We start from the raw sequence: 22,718 nt of genomic DNA, 5'->3' as shown, positions 1-22,718 counted from the left end.
TGGATTCCTGGGGTGGCACCCAGGGATATGCTAAAGGCACATCAAAAGCTGGCCTCTCAGCTCTCTGAACCCCAGAGCTGCTCTGAGTCACTTTCCTGCTGGCAGATTCTGGACACAGATACTCTCTCTGGGTGATGGATCCTTCTGCAAGTAAAGATCGTTTAAGAAAACCAGACCCACTAGCTGCTTATGTTTGCTGGGAATAGAAACGAGTGTGCCTTTTCCCTTAAATCCTTCTTGTGTGATTTTAAACCCTTCCTGCTTGCACAACCTGCAAGGGAATTATTAGACCCCCAATTATTTTTTTAATCATTCTGCAGCTTTAAAGTTTGCCTGCCTTACTCATTTAGTGAGGAGGATGTGGGCAGGGCCACATGATGTAAAGTAAGCAACAAGACCATGATATTCATCTCAGGCTGCAACCGACAGCACAGAATCTTGATGACCAGAAATCACAGAGCCCTCCTCCCTGGGCCAGTGGCCAAGGCTGGTCCTTGCTGGTCTTAGGCACACCTCGAAGGCAGGCTAGTGCCCATTTGAAGGAGGAGGTGTTTTGAACACAGACCTACAGCAGATGCTAGGGTCAAAACCAGTCCAGTGTGTATGGAGTGCACGATAACCTCGACCAACTGTAGCCTGAGGTAGCAAGATTTGTTAAGTACCTACCACATGCCAGACCCTGGCAAGGCGGGTCACTTCCTTTATCTTTATTTCATTTTGTTTCAGATCATTTCATCCATCCAGCAGCCCTCTGAGGTAGGGATCTTTACCCACCATTACAGATGGCGAAACGGGGACCCGGTAACAAGTACCTTTCAGATGCACCACACTAGTAAATGCCAAGCTGCAATTTCCTCCTGTTCACTTTCTACTCCACCGTTCACTGTCTACTCCAGCAAACATCACCTCTGCCATTCAGAGAATCCACCTAAACTCTTCAGTGAGCAGACAAAGGAGAAATAAAGACAAAATCCCTGTGGAGGGGAGCACAGGGTGGGTGTGCATCTCTCTGTACTCTCCTGGGAAGCACCTCAGTGACTCTGGGCTGCCTTCCTGAGGCCCCACAGCCAGAATGGGAAGATGTAGACCACAGGGGACCATGGGGAAGACAGCCCCTGCTCTGGGGCTAATGAGGTGTAACCACTGCACCCCAGGCACTGGAGCCATCCAAGGTCTCTGAAACCTTTTATGGCAGGTCCACTAAGCCTGCAAATCCTAGTGGCCATAGTATATTTTCAAAGGCTTAACCAGCTCAGTAAGAAGAATGCCCTGGAATCTTCACTAATTCAGTGAGGTCTGTTTCCAAGACATGGGGGTTAGAGTCCAAGAATCTTACTGAGTATCATCTGGGCTGCTTAACAGAGGAAAATCACAGCAAGTTCAAGGTGTCAGTGACTGTGATGGAAATGGGCTCTAGTGAGCATGAAATTAAATCAAATAAAAGCATGGAAAACCTTGAAAAACTCCTTCCTGTCTTAAATGAAAACCACAGCAAATGTATATGAATAATTCCTTGATGTCCAATTTTTTTCTAACAAAGTAAATCTTTTCAAAGGGTTAGAAGAGTTAGGGACAGCATGTGGCCTTTCAAATACACCCTTACATGTAAATAATTAATGCAATATCTGTACTGTCAAAATTATTTTACCACCACGTTTAACTAAACAATTTTTTTAAAAAGGTCCTTGGTTTTCTTATGAATGTGATAGAAAATAATCCATGGCATGGAAACACACATAGATGAAACACATTGTGGAAAATCACACACGATAAGTTCTCCAGTCAGTATGAACAAAACGATGGTAATATGATATTTTTGTTGATACTTAACTATAGTGGGTCTATTTCATGATACTTTGCAGGGTTCTGAAATGGATGATGAAATTCTTATCCCATGAAATATCCTATGTCAAAGCGGGTGAAGATACATAGAAATCTGTTCAGTTTAATTCAACAAACATTAGCTGAACACATTATCAACCATACATGTACCAGGAACTCTATCAAGTATTAGAAAGAGTCAAAGTTGAACTGTTTCCCACTCCCCCTACCCCAGAGCTGTTGCGGGGGACGGGGGGGTGGGGAGATGAAATTGCAGGCATCAATTTCAAGTGATATATTTTCTCAAAGCTCTGAAAACAGGATGCATCTTACAATCAACAACATGTCAAAATGTAATTGGCAGCAGTTTTTCTTTTTTAATGGCACATAAAATAATGGAATAATTTACTATCCATGTAAATGAAGTTTAGATTCAATGAACTATGGTAATTATTGTGTAAGACAGAACATAGTGCTAAAACAAAGAGGTCCAAAATTTCCTTTCAAACCTAAACATACCATCCCTTCAGAACTTAAGTCCTTAATGGGTAATGGTAAATAAGGTAGGAATGATTACACAAAAGCACTTACAAATTATTTTGTTCATAATAATAAAACATTGAAAATGCACTGCTATTTTATATAACTTTAATTAATAGTAATGGATATTATATAGTTCATTTCTATTTACTTTGCTTCCTTGAAATTTTTCAGGATCTCCTCTCTTCTGGTCACTATAAATTTTGTTTTACATACCTGCTGATAATATGCACACTAAGAGCAGTTTTGTTTTCCAGAATTTGGTCTTTCACTCAAATATTCAATTTCATCTTGAGTGCATGGCTCACAGTTACTACTCAGTCCATGGGACATTGATTTCCCAGAAATGAAGAACAATGTGAATGCTTATTTTTTTAATAGCATTTTATTTTATTTTTAAGTAGGCTTCGTGCCCAATGTGGGGCTTGAATTCATGATCCTGAGATCAAGAGTTGCATGCTTTACTGGCTGAGCCAGCCAGGTGCCCCTAAAACAATGTGAATGTTTATGATGGGAAACAAACAACAACTTTGGGGGAAGATTTTTTCAATATTTTCAGCTTAGTGTATCTGACAGGTATTTCTCAATGAACAAACCTTCCCACTAGTTTTCTCCTCCTCATATCGTCCATATATCCTATGCTTCAGCCACAGAAGGTCGCTGCAAATCCCCAGCCCTGCCTTATGCTGTCCATGCCTCATTGTCTTTGCTGCTGCGTTTTTTTTTTTTTTTGGCCTGGAATGCACTTTCCCTCTCTCTACACTTGGAAAGGTCTCGTTCAACTTTCAAAACCCAAGTCTAACCTCACTGTCTTATCTTAGGCTTCCCCAGGGAAGAAGGGTCTGAGACCAGGGCTTCAGACACTAATTTATTTGGGAAGTAGTCCCAAGGATTATGAAGGAGGAATGGAAAGAGCATGCCAGTAAAGGAGGGAAAGTCAATTCAAGAGTAAGTTATTGCTTTATTCCATTCTGTGAACAAAGGGGCTCCATGCTACAGGAATTTGCTCCCCATTGGTCATCCATTGTCTTGTGGGGTGTTAACACCCTTGCTTTCCCAGATTGTGCACGAGTGCACTTTCTGCTGCAGAAAGTAGGAGACGTGTGGTGCTGTCAGGTTACACCTGCGTGAAGCTGGTTGCCATGGCAATCACTGGAGCAAAAGGTGACCTAGAGAGGATGAAAGGCAGAGCATAAGAGGGGCACAGAATTAGCCTTGCCCCATCAGTCCTCCATGGTGCCAGGCACAGACCTCTGCTTCACGGACTTTGTTCTGTTGCTTCTAATGATCCATTTATATATTGAGTATGAATTTCTTTTTTTTTTTTTTTTTTAAGATTTTATTTATTTATTTGACAGAGAAAGACAAAGTGAGAGCAGGAACACAAGCAGGGGGAGTGGGAGAGGGAGAAGCAGGCTCCCCACTGAGCAGGGAGCCCGATGCGGAGCTCGATCCCAGGACCCTGGGATCATGACCCGAGCTGAAGGCAGACACTTAATGACTGAACCACCCAGGCGCCCCTTGAGTATGAATTCCTTATCAGTGGTGACAAGATCTTGTTCACATCAGAGGCTACTGAACCCAGCAGAGTCAACAGCAAGCAGCATATGGACTTAGGACCCCTCAATGTGGCAAAAACACACGTTTTAAATGAATGGGAAACGTTATGGCAGCCAGTCTATTTCTCAAGTAGTCGATATGACTGTTCAAATGAGAAGTTAGGATGCAGTGTGAAAAAAGGAGAAATATGTCAGGTGAATTCAACACAAAAACCAGAGTAGACAAAGATGTACTCATCCACCATACTGGGGAAAAGGAATTATTTTAACAAAAGTATCAGTTCTCTTTTGTGGGATTTTTTTCCTCAGGAAACCTGACAAAAAGAAACATCATATGGGTCATGTTATCAACCACTCGGTATATAATCCTAAATAAGTTTCAGTGAACTCGTATTGCTAATATCTACCTTTAATCTCAACGGATTCCCGACAATGACTCCCTGATTCACTCAGAATGAAAACTAAAGTCCTTACAATGACACCTCAAGCTCTACAAACTGTGGTCCTGTTACCTGTCTGGCCTCCTCCCCTCCTGCTCTCCCTCTGCTCACCTTCCTCCACCGTGCTGGCCACCACCAGACACACTCCCACCCAGAGCCTTTACACTGGCTGTTTCTTCCACCTGAACACTTTCTCCTGACATCAGCTTGGCAACTCCCTCAGCTTGGCAAGACTCTGCTCAAATGCCACCTTCCCAACAAGTCCTATGCTGAGCCCCCTTTTTAAGACCTGCACCCCTCCACCACTCTGAACTCTCGGGATCCATATCCTGCTCTATAGTAGGTACTCAGTAAACACTTATTGAACTGAATGAAATGTCTTGAAGCTTTGAGATAATATGCTTCCTAATATAGAGGACATATTGTTCATCCAAACATTGGTAAGGCATCTACTACGTGCTAGATGTGGATAACATGGACATGATCCCTGTCCTCAAGGAGGTCCCAGGCTAGGTGGAGGCAATTACCGGCCAGTGTTGGGCTCTCTGACATAAGCATGCACTGTGGCTCCAGGGTCGCAGAGAAGGGGGTTTGTGCGAATGGGCAGGAAGATAAGCAAGGGCACAATGCTGAAGCTGACTTTTCACATAGAAAGGGAGCTACCCAGACAACAAAGGGAAGGACACTGGGCAGGATTTTGTGCATACATACTCGATCATGTGTGAGCTCTAGAACTGAGAGTCAGCGCAGGTTTACATTTCGTCTTACACAGTCCTTCAGAATCAATACAGACTGAATTTTTCCCTCAAGTTGGAGACTTGTCTTCTGCCTCCCCTGAATCCCCTCCAAAACAATAAAGAGGCAGGCAAAAAAACATCATACATCTCTCCTTCACTAATGAGAAGGGACTTTGGGACTCTATTTAGGTTTGTAATTGTTCCTTTCTCTATTGGGTTGTGTATTTTTTGTCAGGATCATAATGCAACTGTTATATACATGTGTGTATATTTATATTTATATTTATATAGTTATCATTTAAAATATCCATTGATTATGTGTTTATAAAGTAAGTTTTCTATACTCAATTAAAAAAAAAACCTGCTTTATTTTTTTCTAGTTGATCCACTCATTCCTTCGACGAACAATTATTTTTTTTTATAAATTTTTTTTTTAAGATTTTATTTATTTATTTGAGACAGAATGAGAGAGAGAGAGCGAGAGCACATGAGAGGGGGGAGGGTCAGAGGAAGAAGCAGGCTCGCTGCTGAGCAGGGAGCCCGATGCGGGACTCGATCCAGGGACTCCAGGATCATGACCTGAGCCGAAGGCAGTCGCTTAACCAACTGAGCCACCCAGGCGCCCTCGACGAACAATTATTAAGTGATTATAATGTACCAGGCATTGTAGCTAGATGCTGTGGATACACAGAGGAACAGAAACACATTCCCTGCCCTGAAGAAGACTTCAGTAGTGCCTTAGGCAGAACTGTGAAAAACTAAGAACATGGAAGTGTTACATGTAGTAGGAGAGAAGGATTTAGGGCAATAGTCCCGAACTGCAGGTCAGATGTAGCCTACATAATTGTGTGTTCGGTTCAACAGTGTTTGTTTGTTTGTTTAAAGATTTTATTTATTTATTCATGAGAGACAGAGAGAGAGAGAGGCAGAGGGAGAAGCAGGCTTCCAGTGGAGCGGGGAGCCTGATGCGGGACTCGATCCCAGGACCCTGGGATCATGACTTGAGCCGAAGGCAGACGCTTAACCATCTGAGCCACCCAGGCGCCCTCAACAGTGTTTTTTAAAACTTTGAATGGTTTTTTACAAATTAATCCTGATTTCTGGCTTGTCTTAAAAGAAAAATCAAAAGACCTGGCCACTCTGAGCCTGAGATCCAAAATGGCAACAGTTGACCACAGCTGAGTCAGAACCAGCCCTTTCAGAGGGAACAAGAGGAGGGGAAAGGAGCACGGAAGGCAGAGCGCCCCTGAACGTGGAGGGGCCTGGAACGTGGGAAGTGTTGCACATTCCAGGCACAAGGAATATTTTATTTATGGCCCATACTTCACTAAGCAGCCAACCATATACAAACCCATGCAAACATCGACAATTCCATCCCCGTTTTGCCCGTGACAGTGTTCAGAAATGTCTGCGACATGAACAAGAACATGATCAAAGAATTTTACCTCTGGAGGAGATTATTTCATAGGTCATTTTCCAAGTGAAGAAGCGGCCATCTACAGGGGTTGAGTAATGTGCCTGGTGCAGTGCTAACAGGAGCCCGTAGCTGTTAATGGATTATACTAAAGGCCTGGGGGAACAGAGAGAAATGGCAACATAGAACAGTACAACGGGGCATCTGTTGTTTTCCTCACCCAGCATCCATTCTTCCTCCCTCTGGAAACAGTACCCTTATTTTGCTCTGGGGAGCCATCACACCTCCATCTTCCACGTGGTGCTGGTGGAACTGAGTCCACCGGGCTTCTTGGACGGCATGTGACCCAAGCCCGGCCACCAACACCCATCCTCCTGGAGCTCTTGAGAAAGAGGCCTAATCCTTCCACTGGGGGTTGCTGAGAAGCAATGCAATTCTGAATGATGCTATTAGAACCTAAGCTAAGACAGCATGATGTAGGGAAAACAACGATCAGCTACAGTTCCTTGGGTAAATCGCTTAACTGTTCTGAACCTCAGTTACCACATCTGTAAGTGAAAATAACAATCCCTTACCTCAAAGGGCTGTAAAGAAGTAGTCTGTAAAATGCCTGGCACACAGTAGGAGCTCATTAATGTTGGCATCTTTTCTTTCCCTTCCGCATAATGTCAGATGGATGTAGCATTACTGTAATTAAAATGTAAGAAGTGCATTGGCAGACATTCCTTACAACATATTGAGAACAGCTTTTTCAGTAGCTACCTTATGTGATTTCAGGGAACTGGGGAGGGAAAATAAAATAAAATGCAGCTTGTTTTCCTGGAACAATTCAAGCCACAGCCAATGCATGCCAAGTGTAGCCCCTAAGTCTATGTCTGCATTCATCTATTATCTCACTTCTGCATAGATAAAAGTGGTTTTCCTCCCCGCTCACTGGCCATTTTATTTTTAAAATGGGAACTCTTGAATCCCTGGCAATCATTTAGCTGACAGTTTGGATCATAATGTAACAATAACATTAGTGAGCAGTTGTGTGACAGTTCCTGCTTTTAAAGCACTTTACAAATCTGAGCTAATTAGCATGAACGCTAACATGCCAGCTTTTTATGGATTAATATTGCAATTATACTTTGCTTTTTCAATAAAAATGCAGTGACCTTTTTTCACCAGAAATAGGGAGAAATGAAATGAATAAACTGCCTCTCCAGTGGATTCATACACAGTGCAGTTAAAATGTGAGTCAGACACTTTCTTGACTGAATGTTCCTCTAACAACATCCGTGAGGATTTACAGGTATGGCACCTCTTGCAAATTCTGTTTTAGGATCAATGAAGGAAATAAAGTGTATTAATGGGGGACCGAGAAGGAATTTGTAAACCCAATATAAGTTTCCAACCTTTGAAATACACTTTCTACTTATTTCTAGATTTAAGCACCTCAAAGAAATCAGAAAATTATCTGATTATGATTTACTCTTACACCAAATGAGAAAATACCAATTCATGTAGTATTGCGAAAGACCCTATTCCTTTTGTTGTGAATTAAAATATAATAGAGTAAGTATAGAGGAATAAAGACTTGGGTTGGAATCGCACCTCTAGTACTCAGCTATCTAACTGTAACTTTCTGAATTTTGGTTTCCTTACCTCTAAAATGTGGGATGGGGTGGGTTGCTAATACTTACCTTGCATGATTCTTGGGAGGTCCAAAAGGGATTCTACCTTATATAATATCCAGGATATGACAGGTGCTCATATTAGCCCTGACCCATCCTCTCTGTTTGTAATTCATCTTCCTCCCTTTCTGCTCTAAAATTATTCTGACATTCATTCAGTTTGTTTATGGAAAGCAGAGCACCATCATGAATTAAATTTTTGTTAGGTATTATAAATAAATTTAAAGGGACTAGGAATTTATGAAAGTTCATTTTGGTGGGAAAAATCTAAACATATGATCACTTGAAAACTCCTTTGAACATACTATGAGTCTACGGCCATACCACCCTGAACGCATTTGATCTCGTCTGAACATACTATGAAATTGTATAGATATCTCAGTTAAATTGCGTCATTTTGTCCTCTGTTCTTTGTATAATTTAGCAAAAAGTGATGTGAGGAGGTATAACACTGGAAAGGCTGCCTGAGACAGAAGCCTGTATGAGCACACTTAAATTGTTTCATTCATTCATCAGTTCAATATTTATTAAGCACCTCTGACGTGTCAGACACCATGCTGAATGTTGCTGGAATGAGGACTAGTATAAGGACTAGCAGACAGAGCCTTTGTCCTTAAAGAATTCACAGTCTCACGGTGGAGGCAGACAAGTGAATGAACAGTTGCAATAATGTGAGCAATAAATGCTAGTATATGCTACTCAAGGCCAATATCTAATTTCTTGAGAAGTCATAAATTCTTTGAGAGAAATGGTGTTTATCCTGCCAACATGATTTGTAGAGGGTGAGCACTCAGTACAGGCAAAAGACCCGGATTCTGGTCCCAGTTCTTTGACTAGCTATATATCCTTTGATAGTCATTTCAGTTTTCTGAGCCTCAGTTTCCTCATCTGTAAAGTGTGACTGATGATAACAGTCCTCACTGGGTTATTGTAAAGATCAAAGGTCATGAGAGTGAATTTTTAATTAATTGCAAAGATCTCCTGAAGTAAGTCACATACTTAAATGTTTTTTGAATTTTAAAATAGAAATTGTTTAGTACTTCACATAATCGCTGAATGATCCTTTTCCTTCCTTAAAACATGAAGGAAGGAAGGAAGGAAGGAAGAGAGAAAGAAAGAAAGAAAAAGAAAAGAAAGCAAAGAAAGAAAGAAAGAAAGAAAGAAAGAAAAAAGAAAACCAGCCACCTTTCAGTCCAAAGCAGGTCTGGCTTTGATCTTTTCAGCACTGCAGGTAGATATTTACCATTATCCCCATTTTATCAATGAGAGAAGTGAAGAGCCAAGAATCTGTCCAAGAGCACGATCTCGTCAAAGCCCAAGCCCGGGAAACTTCCCAAGGTCTTTACATACCAACAAAAGTCCAAAGCACCAAGCCTCTGAAGACCGCTGTGATCTTTTCTCGGAAAGCCCCGCCTCCCCCTCGCGGAAGGGGCTGTACTAGGCTTCAACTCCGCCCCGTGACTCATGCGACCCCGCCCCCAAGTCTTCCACCTCTCGCGGGATCTCTCGGGAGGACGGATGGGATTAGGTCCCATCATGGCGGCTGAAGAAGCTGATGTGGATATCGAAGGGGACGTGGTGCCAGCCGCCGCACAGCCAGGGTGAGGCGTAGAGACCGAGTCTCACAGGGATGGGGAGGAGCACGGGTGCGAGGAAAGTACCTTGGAAAGGCTGCGGGTTCAGCAAGGAACAGGGGAGAGGAAGCACATCCGCTGGGCCAGGGTCTCCTGGTGGCCGGGGAGGTGCCGCGCCCATCCTGTTGTAAGCTACTCCTGAGTCCAGGGGGCGTAGGTATCCGAGGCTGGTGTCGGATGGCTGTTTCACCTTTTACCGGGATGTTCTGAGGGCGCCGACTTCGCCGAGCACATTGCACTCTATCCAACAATTAGATTCCTTCTTCGATAATCTCAACCCCAGAATCCCCCTCCCCTTTGCCCCCTCCGGACAGTAACTAGAACAAGAGCGGCCTCTGAACGGACCTGAGCTCAGGGATCCTTGTTCCATCGCTTGTAAGCCGTGTGACCTTGGGCGTGTCGTTTCATCCCTACTGACAGGTTTCTTATTCCACATGGGGTTAGTTGTGAAAAACTTCCTGAGAGTCAGCTTGACTTAAAGGAAAGGGACAGGACTTTAGAGTTGGACAGCTCTGGGTTCTCCAGCATTGGCCGGCCTTGTCCGTTACTAGCAGTGTGACCTTGGATCAGACAGGTAATTTACCTGAGCTTCAGACCGCTCATAGAAAACTGACAGTCATGGTTATTGTGAACATCAAATGAAGTAATTATGGGATGTGCTATAGCATACAGTAGGAGCTAGGTAAATGTTCTGTTTTTCACCATCTCCTTACCCTCGTGGAGATTATTGTGAAGACCTAGTGAGGGGTCACAGTTTATTTAATACAGATTCCTGCAGAACAGGCCAGTGTGGTTTCAGGCAGCATCCTCCAGTTTGAGAGATCTAGCCCTTTGACTGCTTGCTTTCCAAATAAGAAATTGATACCTACTATTTTTAAAACGTGCTTCCCCAGTCACCTTTTAGAATTGGAAGAGGCCTAGACTGGTCAGGAATCAAAAGACCTTAGTTCTAAACTTAGCCAGTTATGGTGCTTATAAATATGAACAACCTCTTTAGAAGTCTGTTAGGTTGAATGAACCATGTGGAATTGCCAATCTTAGACCATTTTTAACTTACAAAATGGCAATTTCATACAGTCCAACCTAATGTTAGGGACTCTGTAAATTATGGAGAACAGTACCCACCCTGCCCTGAGGGATTAAGATAGTGGGTTTAAAGTTCTACTGAGCTCTAAAGCACTATAAAAATGTGAGGAGTAATTAAATTCATTTAGTCATTCTCTCCCAGACCTTTAGACAAAGCAGTCCAAAGCTATACAGATGAGTAGGGAACTTTTATTAACAATCGTTGTTCACATTTGTGTAGATCAAGTTACCAAGTTAATCTTGACTAAGTGCTCTTACATGCATGATTTAATTTACTTTTCACAATAAGTGTGTGTTAAGTAGGCAGGGATGCTTACCTGGAGTCCAGAGAGAAGTGAGTTGGCTTTGGAAACACAGAAGATCATCTGCGAGCATTGGCTCTGCCCCTTTTCCATAGGTTCTTCTTTATTTTTCTGATCGTGTTTAATTTTTTTTTTTTTGCCTTCTCTTTTTCTTTCCTTTCTCTTACTATTGTACTCAAGCCTTAGGTCTACAGGTGATACCTATGATCATCTAACACTCATGCAAGCTGGATTACAAAGGTTATTGGTTCCTGATGGTCAGAGCCTTTGCCTTACCCAACTCCAAGGAGCATCATTAACATTATATTCTGGTGAATGGTGCCCCCTGAAGTGTGTGTAGGTAGAGCTAATGATAACATCTGTGGAAACGTTGAGGATTAACTGAAAGCACACTTTTAAGTACTTGCTAAGTTCTAGGTACCAAAGTTAGAAGGTGGCATTGAAACTTTGGTTTCCCTTTCACTTCTACCTTTCCTCCTCATCTTCCTTTTCTCCTGCTTGTCCTTTAAATCCGTGTTCCAAGGGGTTTGTCATAAGACTTCTAACTAACCACACAGTCCCTGGTTATACCATCTCTCAAGATTTAAATTTGTCTGTTAGGCTGGATCATATACAATTTTGCCAATGTTCAACCATTTTGACCATAAGAAAAATGGCAGTTTCCTAAAATTCCACCTAATACATACTGATGTTTTCCATATCTTTCACCAACCCAAATCTCTCTCCTGAGCTTTAGATCCATTTATCTAATTCTCTGAATCTATCTGTTCTTGGATGTTCCACAAGCACCTCAGTCTCAGCTTATAAACTTCCCACCACACCTGCCATCTGCCTTCAAGTTCCCTAGTTCAATAGATGGCACCATCCACCCAGTAACTCAAGGCACAGATAGAGACTTTATCCCTTTTCCTTACCTCTCTCCTTCCACCCCTTCTATAAGTTGCTAAAGGTCTATTGATTCTAAGTATCCTCTCAAATGTATTCACTTCTTCCTGTTCACACTGCTTGTTCCCTGGGTCTAAGTTACTGTCACCTCTCTAGTATTTATATAATCACTTCCTCTTAACTGCTCCTTATCTCTTTGGCCCCCTTCTATTCTTTACTGAAGTTAGACCAGCCTTTCTTACATCCAAATCTCATCATGTTATTCCCTTCAATCCCCGATTTGCTTTATGAGAAAATCCTCATTCCTCCTACAGACCTGGATGATCCATGTCCCACCTACCTTGTTCATTTAATCATTAAACAAATGTTGATGAGCACCTTTTCTGTGCCAAGGCCTGGGTATATAGCAGTTATCAAACTTACTCCTTGCTCTCATAGAACTAACATTCTTATTGGGTAAGACACAGTAAAACTTATAATGGGCCAGATGGGGGTAAGTGGAAAAAGATAAAGAAGGGAAAGTGGATGGCATGTTAGCTTTATCTTGGAAAAGTGGCTCTGAAACTACAGGACTTCAGAGGTCAGCATGGATATAGTGGAAGGACTGGATTTGAAAATTGAGGAAGCCACAGAATTGGCAACCAATTGAATGTACATTGTGAGGAAAATAAGGGCAGGCCCACATTTCTGGCTTGGGCAGCTAGGGGGATGCATATCCTTTGTCTGAGATGGGGAACAATGGAAGAGTAGCAGATTTGAGAGGAATTTCTCAGCTAAGGTTTAAACATGTTAATTTATGCCGCCTGTGGAGATTCAGGTAGGTGTCCAGATGCATACACCAGAGGTGTGGAAGTTGCTAATCCTTATTGAGGAACACTATAAAAAGACATTAAACCCGAAGTGAGAGGTGCCCAGGTGGCTCAGTCAGTTAAGTGTCTGCCTTCTGCTTAGGTCATGATCTTGGGGTCCTGGAATCAAGACCCATGTCGGGCTCTCTGCTCAGCAGGGAGTCAGCCTCTTCCTCTCCGTCTGTGTTCCCACCCCCACTCAAGTAAATAAATAAAATCTTAAAACAAAACAAAACAAAACATACCTGAAGTGGTACTAGTCCCCCTCTGCACTCTTGGCAGACCTCTCCATAAGCAAAGGTTTCCTTCTGCCTATGCAAGTCTCAGAATCCTTTATTTAGCATTCCTGGCAGCCTCTACCAAATCAGAGTTAACACATGAATTAAAAGCTTTTTGCCATCAGCAGCTGAGAGAAATTACTGCTTTTAGTTTATTGTAGATAGTCCACAATTTATTATAACCACTGTAGAACTAATTGAAGATTCAAAAGTATAAACCTTTTTGCAGTCTAAGAGGTACAAAATTCTTACCACTAGACTAGGTCTGGGAAAAGTCAGTAATTTTCTAGGAAACTTTATAACTTCAAGATATAAAAAAGCAAATATTGAATTTATATCATTAATTCAGCCTTCCAAAACTTAATTATTCAGCTTTTTTATGTGGGTAGTGAGCAGCGTGACTTTAGAGAGTTTTTATTAGTTCAGTGAAAAGAACGAGAATTAACAAAGTTTAATCCCCCATGGACATAGAAAAGGCCCCCAAATAACCCAAGTTAATTTTTTTATTAGACAAATTGTTATTAAAACATCAGATTTTCTTTTTACTTTACTGTCGAGTATTTTCCAATTTGACTCTTCGATCTATTTTTTTTTTTTTTCATTTTGAGGGCATTGCTGTTATTGATGGCTTTTATGCTTTAGATATAACTAAAAGAATTGATTATAAAGTGGAATTCCTATATACATATGGATGCTCATCAAAAAAGCTCTGAAGTGTTGGTTCATGGCTGTAGAGCATGTGTGGTTGCTGCTTTGGGGTATTTTTTTCCTCATGAAGTTATTTATTCTTGGGGAACAAAAGAAGTGAACAGACTGGCTGGTTGCAGTTGAGATAGGGTGAGCTAAAAAGGGTGGCTTAAAGCTACTCTATATTCCATAGGTTAAAGAGATAGAGTAGGCATTTCTGCAATGTTAAGTCTGTTAAGGGAAGAAGGAAATGAAACATTTGCTTAACATCCATACCCTGCCAGTTCCTGTGTTGTGTGAATGCTATTTATTAATTGGTATAATACCACTTTTTACCCATTTTCTTAATTATTACAGAAGTGATGAAAATACAGCATCTGCTTTACAAGATCACTATCTTGATTCATCGTGGAGAACTGAGAATGGTCTTATTGTAAGTATTTTATGAAAATATCAGGTGCATAAGCTATTACTTATTGCCTGGAGTACCTCTTTTTTACTTGGTGCTAGTTCTCAGCAGTTACAGAGGTAATATACTGGAAACATTTTTCTTACTTTAAAAATAAAAGAAACTTATTTCTTTTGACTTTGAAATGGTCTGTTGGGAAACAGCTTTGGAGCCAGCTAGATTTAGGTACAAATCCTTGCTCTACGACTTATCAGATTTGTGAACCTTTGTTTCTTCATCTAAAAGACGGGGATCATTGCAGGGTTCATTTCTTTCATTTAGTGATTATTTATTGAATTCTTACTGTGCGTCAGATGCTGGACCCAGGTTTGGGGGATACAGCTACAATCGAGACAGACATAGTCTTGCTCTCAAGTTGCTTATATGCTAAAAGGGAGTCAGGTAGACAAATTAAGTATAGACCATGAAGAACCCAAGATGCTGGCTCAGAGTAACAGGGTGGGGAACCTATTTTAGATAAAGTTGTCATTGAGGGAAATAGAAGGTGACAGTTCAGTTGAAAAGTAATAGAGAGGAGTAGATATGTGAAAAGCTGAGGAAAAACATTCTAGGCAGAAGGAATAGCAGCACAAAGGCTCTGTTTGAAAGCCAGTGTCTAGAATATAGTGGGAAAGTGGGGAGTGGCAGCTGTGACAGGGTTGGAGAGGCAGACCAGAGCTCTGTCATGCTTGTATGAAGCAAGAGCAGAATCAAAGAGTCCAGTTAGGAAACATTTGTGGTAATCTAAGCAAGAGTTGGTGGTAGATTGGCCAGAGGTTTTGGCAGAGATGGATAGATTTTAATTATATTTTGGATGTAGAATTGCTTGGTAGATTGGATATAGGATTGAGAAAAAAGGGAGGAATCCAGATGATTCCTAGGTTTCTAGGTGGAATAACTAGGTGACTCATAATGCTATTTACAAAGGTGGAAGCACAGGGAGAAACAGGTGAAGGTATGTGTTAGTGAGTTTTGAATATGTTAACTTTGAGAAGCCTACTGGATATCCAAGTGGACATGGAGGAGTGGGCAATTGGAAAAAACAGTCTAGATAGAGCTTAGAGAAGACACCTGAGCTGAAAATTTTTAAGTTTTGAGAGTTGAAAATGAGTATGATCATTTAAGGAGAGATTGTGGCTTAAAGGGAAAAAGAAGTGTGGTGAGTTTTGGAAATAGGTGAAATATCTAGCAACATGCTTGCTACCTGATAGATTTCATACATGCTAGCCATTATGACTTTATCGTGGGTAGGAGCCTGAGCCTTGGAATCCAGCAGTCTTGTGTGTCAAGTCTCTCCTCCTCCCCTTGAAACACTTGCCGTGCTATGGCTGCATCGGTGAAGCAATAACCCCTGTCCCACAGTGTTATCCTGGCAATCAGATATGTCTGGGCATAGTAAATGGTAGCTTTATTATTCATAATCATTGTATCATGTATTTCATTTGATAAAACATAGAAGATAATTTCAAAAAGCAGTAAATAAAAAAATATACATTCTTTTTTAATAGCCTTGGACTCTGGATAGCACCATCAGTGAAGAGAACAGAGCTGTCATTGAGAAGATGTTGTTGGAAGAAGAGTATCCTTTAATGATTATGAGGAAAGTAAAGATTTCAGGGTGAAAAATCTATTAAGTGCAAGACTTATAAAAGAGATCATTGTTCTGGGCGCCTGGGTGGCTCAGTTGGTTAGGCGACTGCCTTCGGCTCAGGTCATGATCCTGGAGTCCCGGGATCGAGTCCCGCATCGGGCTCCCTGCTCGGCGGGGAGCCTGCTTCTCCCTCGGACCCTCACCCCTCTCATGTGCTTTCTCTCTCTCATTCTCTCTGTCTCAAATAAATAAAATCTTTAAAAAAAAAAAAGAGATCATTGTTCTTACTAGATGGGCCTTATTTGGCCCCAGACTGCAATTACATAATGTGTTAGCTACCTATGAAAAAAGCATTTTATTCCTCTGTTTCTGTTTTACTGCACAGTCTAAGATCTAACTCAATATGTTTGAGTTTCTTTTTTCAGCCACCTCTATACTGTCTGAATGTTGAGTAGAAATTATAGAATGTTTTAAATCAGTGAGAACCTTTAGTCCATATCCAAGATCATTTAGTCTGAGCCTCCATCTACAGTTATAGAAGCTAAATCCCAGAGATGGTTAATTTACCCAGGGACACAATTTATCCACAGTTTAATCACTAGCTTCTTGTCCTTGTTTCTTTCATCTGTTTGATGATGGCAACTTAACCTCTTTGGGATTCCATTTTCTTGTATATAAAATGAAAGGATTGAACAAAATGATTTCTGATTTTATGATTTTTTTTAAAGATTATTAGTAATACTCTAATAAATAGTGGTTTATTTTAGCTCTCTCATCTGTATTTTATGGCTCTCTACCTCCTTTTTAAGCCAGAATTTCTCTGTTCCCTTTATTCCCAGTTATTGCTATGTTGATTTCAGAGTGTCTGTGTACCTTTGTCACAGGTTAACTCTTTTTAAAGGCTTTCTTACTCTCTTTCCCCAAACATACAGCTATAGCCTGCTTTTCAATAGAAAAATAGTGCAAGACTCCTATATCATTTAAAATTTTCTGGTAGCCACATTTAAAACAGGTGGAATTAATTTTAATAAGATATTTTATTTAACCCAGTATATTTAAAATAATATTTCAACATTTAATTGATAGACATTATTGAGGTATTTTACATTCTTTGTTTACATGTGGTATTGGCGAATACATTGAACAGTGCAAGTCTCAACTAATGAATACTTAGGTAGTAACGGGTTCACTTCCAGATTTAGAATCAGAAATAATGAAGTAAGAGCTTTGTGAGCTCTTAGAGGACAGGGATGTTTTCTTATATCTTTGTCCTCAGCTCCTCGTACATAGCATATTATCTGACATACACAATATATAGTCAATATTTGTTAAGGGAAGAACATGTGAGACTAATTAAAGAGCATTGCAGTAGGCTAGTTTTAAGAAGTTGGGAGAGGGAAGCTCCGTGGTAGATTTGACCTGAGTTATTTATATTAATGTAGGGAACACCCTGAACTCTATTACCTTTAGAACTAGGAAAACATACTCCCCAGTTAATCCTGGACAGCCAATCAAGTTCATCTACTACATTCCCCATGTTTTAGGAAAAATGATTTAAATGAAACACAGACTATTTCTTTTAACCATTTCTAGTAGGGAATATAGGAAAAGCTAACATTTATGTAGCACACATTCTGTGCTGTGTTCATGTGATTTCACCTGTAATATTTAATCCATATAACAGCCATGTGAGGTGTAAATATTTTTATCATAATTTTTGCAGATCTGGAAAAGGTTTTAAGAAGAATTAGTTTAGCTAGGATTCAAGTATGATTTTCATGGATGTGAGTGCCTACTTAATATAAGTCACATAAAAATGATAGGATTTAATTATTATTTTAAAAGTTTCTTTAATAATTACACAGGTATTACTTATCTAAAAAATCACTTCCAGAAAAATTCTGGCTTGATCAAAAGGAAGATGATAAAAAATACATGAAGAGGTAAAATCAATTTTTAATACTTTTAGAAGTCTGAACTATATTTTTAAAAACTTGTTCACAAGTTTCCTTATTTTCTTTTTCATGTGGTGCAGTCTACAGAAAACAGCAAAAATCATGTATGTACTTATATGTTTTATATTTTAAAATTATAGGAGAATTAAAAAATTATAGTTGGCCTGTGGAAAAACTCTTGACCTTGGGTTGTACAAAAATATAAAATCAAAATTTCTTATACAGTTGTTGGAATGCCACAAGATAATTTTATGACATTATTTATATGTCAGAATTTCTTTTGTGGTCCTATATAAGCTATTCCACTGGATTATGGAAAAGATGGCTTCCTAAGGATTTGTGGGGAAATTTTTTAAAGCTGCTATCTAATATATTAGGAATTGGCTTGATTTCTATTACCTTGTCAGTTAATTTTCACTCATTTCAAACAAATTTAATTTGAATTTGTGGCTTTCAAAAATTATCTAGAGAAATCAAGTATTAACTATTTTATAAATATCCTTTCCCTATAATTGAAGAAAATTTGATGTTATTTAGTGTTAATAAACTTTCATGTTTATGATCCTTCAAAGGGTAGACTTACAGATTTACCATTGCCAAGGGTTTGAGCAGCGGGCAGACTTTGGCTTTTGCATTTTGCTGAATAAATAACAGTAAACAAGTTAATGAGAAGAGTAATGGTTTGCTTGAATTAAATTAATGAGCTTCATCACTATTTTAATTTCATAAGGACTGCATTTCAAAAGTAATAAACATAATGCCATAGTTTCTTTACTTCTTTTTTGGCTTGATATTTAACATAGATTATACGGAAGAATCAGGTAATATTTCTGGAGCCAACTTAAACACTTAACATGCCTTTCAGGATTTGGAAATGTATTAACATCTGCCGCGTTGTGTCCAGTCTAAGGAAGCCTATTTGTTTGTTATCACATTGACTTCCTTTGATGTCTTTTAGTGTTATCTTCACTCAGACCCAAGGATTATGTCATTTGGGGCTCCTATCATCCTGAGCTAGAGAAGTATACAAGACAGGGTAAATCTGTCCCCCAGGTAGAGGCTGCAGCCTTTTCTTCTTTTTTAACTCTTAGACTCACAGTATTGAATTCAGCCTATGGCTATCTATAACCTTTAGCTGCATAAATACGGAATGTTCCATTTCAGACTTTTTTTTTGCAATTCCTTTTTTTCCCCTCAGGGCACACTCTCCTACAAAAACAGCCAGTTACTCAGTAAAGTGGAAGATAGAAGAAAAAGAGCTGTTTGAACAAGGGCTGGTAAATAGAGCAATTTTTAATTTATAGTAAAATAATTCTAGAAGCCAGTATTGATAGAATTATAAGGTTAATTTGTGGAGACCAGAAATTTCTTGTAATGATCACATCTTCAGTTTTTCTGTAGTAATGATGTTTGTAGTACAAGAGAATTCCTTTTAACTCATATCTAAGTTACTAAAAGATTAAAATACATTTGGATCAATATTTTAGATAATTTTCATCCCCTCCCCCTTTTTTGGGAATAATAAAACCCAAGATATTAAGCTCTGTCTGTATACATCAACTACCTGGATTAAAAGGCAAAATTATTTAGTTATCTGATGTTTTCTCTTGGAAAAAAAACCCCCAAAAACAACAGAAAAAAAACCCTTGATATTTGGAACTGTCTGCATAATCAGCTGAGTTCTTTTTTATTCAGATATTTGGCATTGTGCACACAGTCTGAATATTTTTTTAGTGGATATAGTTGAAAACCAGAAACATTTCTTTTGCATGAATGTTTCACTGAGATCTATTTAAATATCCATAAGTTATGTAATAGAAAAAAAAAACGTGCGCCCGTTTGTAATTCTGAAAATTCTCCTATTAATATGAAGAAACTTTTAAGAAAATATTCAGAATTTTTTTTTCTAATTATTAGGAGTAGGTTATATCTTTTCCTATAAGGTACATGTTACCCAGTATTACACTAATTAATTTTGAAATTACATATAATTTATATATTACATATAGGATATTTATATAATATTTATGTGGGTTTTATGAATGCAAATTGAAATGTCATTGTTAACATTTCTTACAGATGATGGGAAATAAAATGTATTTGTATTTTTATAGATATCACCATGACATCTATATATTCTGTGATGTCTTTATATAAATAAACTATCTTGAAGGTTTTATCTCCTCCTCAGGTTTTTCTCCTGTACTGTTGATGTTTTTTATATTGGTATTTCATTCTGTTGCATGATTGTCATTTTTATAACCTAACTTTAATTAACCAGTCACTTACTTAAGATTGCTTACTACTATGGTGTTTTGCCCCTTACCAAAGGCTATCTGTGTGTGTGTGTGTGTGTGTGTACACACACACAAAAGTGGGTTGTGAATTTTTAGGTTATTGTTGACACTTGGAATGATGGGGCTACGTCTGCATGCATCAAACTTCAAAGGGTATTTAAAGTTATAGGTGTTAAGTCTCCCTGTCATTCCAGTCTGTGCCTTCAGTTCTCTTTGCCTCAGGTAACCATTGTTATCTGTTCTCTGTGTGTCCTTCCAAAGATATTTGTCCCTGTATATGCCAATATGTATTTATTTATATACATATGTAGGTATCTATACATAAACAGATATCTTAAACCTAGAATGTTTTCCCACAAAACTAGAAGGAACTGTTGGTTGTATTTCCAGCCTTTTTTTTTTTAATTTTTAAATTTTATTATGTTATGTTAATCACCATACATTACATCATTAGTTTTTGATGTAGTGTTCCATGATTCATTGTTTGCGTATAACACCCAGTGCTCCATTCAATACGTGCCCTCTTTAATACCCGTCACTGGGCTAACCCATCCCCCCACCCCCTCCCCTCTAGAACCCTCAGTTTGTTTCTCAAGAGTCCATAGTCTCTCATGGTTCGTCTGCCCCTCCAATTTCCCCCCCTTCATTTTTCCCTTCCTACTACCTTCTTTTTTTTTTTTTAACATATAATGTATTATTTGCTTCAGAGGTACAGGTCTGTGATTCAACAGTCTTAACACAATTCACAGTGCTCACCATAGCACATACCCTCCCCAATGTCTATCACCCAGTCACCCGATCCCTCCCACCCCCCACCACTCCAGCAACCCTCAGTTTGTTTCCTGAGATGAATTCCTCATATCAGTGAGATCATATGTGTATTCCCAGCCTTTTTAACTTACTGATATATTTTGCTTATACACTGAGTTCTCTCAGGCTTTAGAGAAAGGAATTATCTGGTACCGAATGATGAAGGAAAATTTTTCCTTCCCTTTTGGGCATAGAATTGTCTCTTTGCTCTATTTTGAAATTGGTGAGTGTTTTCTTTGCTCCTCTTGTTAGTGTACCCGCTCCAATTTTCATAATGCTCAAGCCCCTACAATCCCAACTGGTTATACTTTGTCCAGATCTTTGATGTGTCCAAAAGTGCTCCATCCTATGAAGTTACTCATTTGCCTTCATCCCACAATGAATATAATTGTTCAGTAAGTTGATCTTAGCTAGGTGTTAGTTAATAACAATCTTAATTAATTTATATTTACTAAGAATTTTCCTAGAAATGCTTTCAGTTTTAAGAAATTGTTCTCATGTCAGATATTCTCATGAATCTCAGAAATAAGTATATAATTAATTTATCATTTGGGTCAGGTTTTGAAGATGATTTGCCACTGTAACCTGTAAATGTCATAACCTGTCGTGTAAATCTGGCCCTGGGATCAGCTTCCCTGAGTTGTGGAGATATGGTGAAGATTTATGTATCAAATAGTAGACTTGATACCCAAAAATTCCTTTTAGCTTTAAAATTATATTGCATTCCTTTCTATACTTCAGAAAACACCAGAGCTCCCTCAGGGTTTCAGTTTTTTCCCCACCACAGCTTTGTCAATTAGCGGGCATAAGCCTTTAACAGTACAGGGGTATAGGAAGGTGTTGGTTGCAGGTTGCTTCATTTGTGATTCATTTGTTCTTCGAAGTCGGTTTTCTGTGATACCTGTGTAGAGTAAAAGTATCTGCTATGGGACAGGTAATGGATATTGTGCCAGATGGAATCTGGGTAAAAAAAGATATTTTGAAATTAGTGTCAGAATGTAATCAGTTGATTCTATAAATGGAAAATGGAACCTGCCTCTTTTTCAGGCACTTGTTTTTTTAGATTTGGAACATCGTAATGTGCAATATGAATACATACGGTTAGGAATCCATAAAAGTTGTGGATCTTCATTTAGATAGCTGTAAAAAGAAAACTAATTCCTAAATCATTTTGGTCAGTTTTCAGACGTCGAGAATCCAAAAGAGTATGGGCTTTGCTTTTAAGAGTCTTAGCTTATATATGTGGCTTCATTGTGTACTTTAGAAAATAAATAAAGATGGGTTGTTCTTTTAGGTTTTTTTTTAATGTGCAGTTGCTTGGACTATTAACGAGTAAGTTAATCAAAATCAATTTCTTTTCCATTTTGATAACTAGGCTAAATTTGGCCGAAGGTGGACCAAAATTGCAAAGCTAATTGGAAGTCGCACTGTTTTACAAGTTAAGAGTTATGCCAGGCAGTACTTTAAAAATAAGGTAAGCAGGATATAAATATCCTAGTTAATAATAATATTTGCAATAAATAAAATTAGGAAGCAAAAATAGTGCTTTAATTTGGGCATTAATGTCAATTTTCAAAGTTTTCATAGTGAAAATATTTTATAATCATAAAGTACTCAACACATGTTTATCCTCAAAAATCTCAAAGCATAGCTTAAGTGTTTTGAGTATTGCGATTAGAGGTCATTGTTTCCTGGAAAATATCTTTTCTT

At 39.1% G+C, this 22,718-nt stretch overlaps 1 protein-coding gene across 1 annotated transcript in view; it reads left to right on the top strand.

Moving 5' to 3' along the window:
• The first annotated feature begins 9,717 nt into the window (after window positions 1-9,717).
• The window catches only part of MYSM1 (Myb like, SWIRM and MPN domains 1), a 36,957-nt gene continuing 23,956 nt past the window's right edge, over window positions 9,718-22,718 (top strand). The window contains exons 1-7 of the mRNA XM_021683950.1: window positions 9,718-9,788; window positions 14,265-14,340; window positions 15,864-15,934; window positions 17,812-17,889; window positions 17,982-18,005; window positions 19,100-19,178; window positions 22,384-22,482. Of these exons, the coding sequence (XP_021539625.1) occupies window positions 9,724-9,788; window positions 14,265-14,340; window positions 15,864-15,934; window positions 17,812-17,889; window positions 17,982-18,005; window positions 19,100-19,178; window positions 22,384-22,482 (492 nt within the window). The 5' untranslated portion in view covers window positions 9,718-9,723. The remainder of the gene's footprint in view (window positions 9,789-14,264; window positions 14,341-15,863; window positions 15,935-17,811; window positions 17,890-17,981; window positions 18,006-19,099; window positions 19,179-22,383; window positions 22,483-22,718) is intronic.

This window comes from Neomonachus schauinslandi, chromosome 4, assembly GCF_002201575.2.
Source record: "Neomonachus schauinslandi chromosome 4, ASM220157v2, whole genome shotgun sequence".
Lineage (NCBI taxonomy): Eukaryota > Metazoa > Chordata > Mammalia > Carnivora > Phocidae > Neomonachus > Neomonachus schauinslandi.
This window is presented reverse-complemented; position numbering and strand designations above follow the sequence as displayed.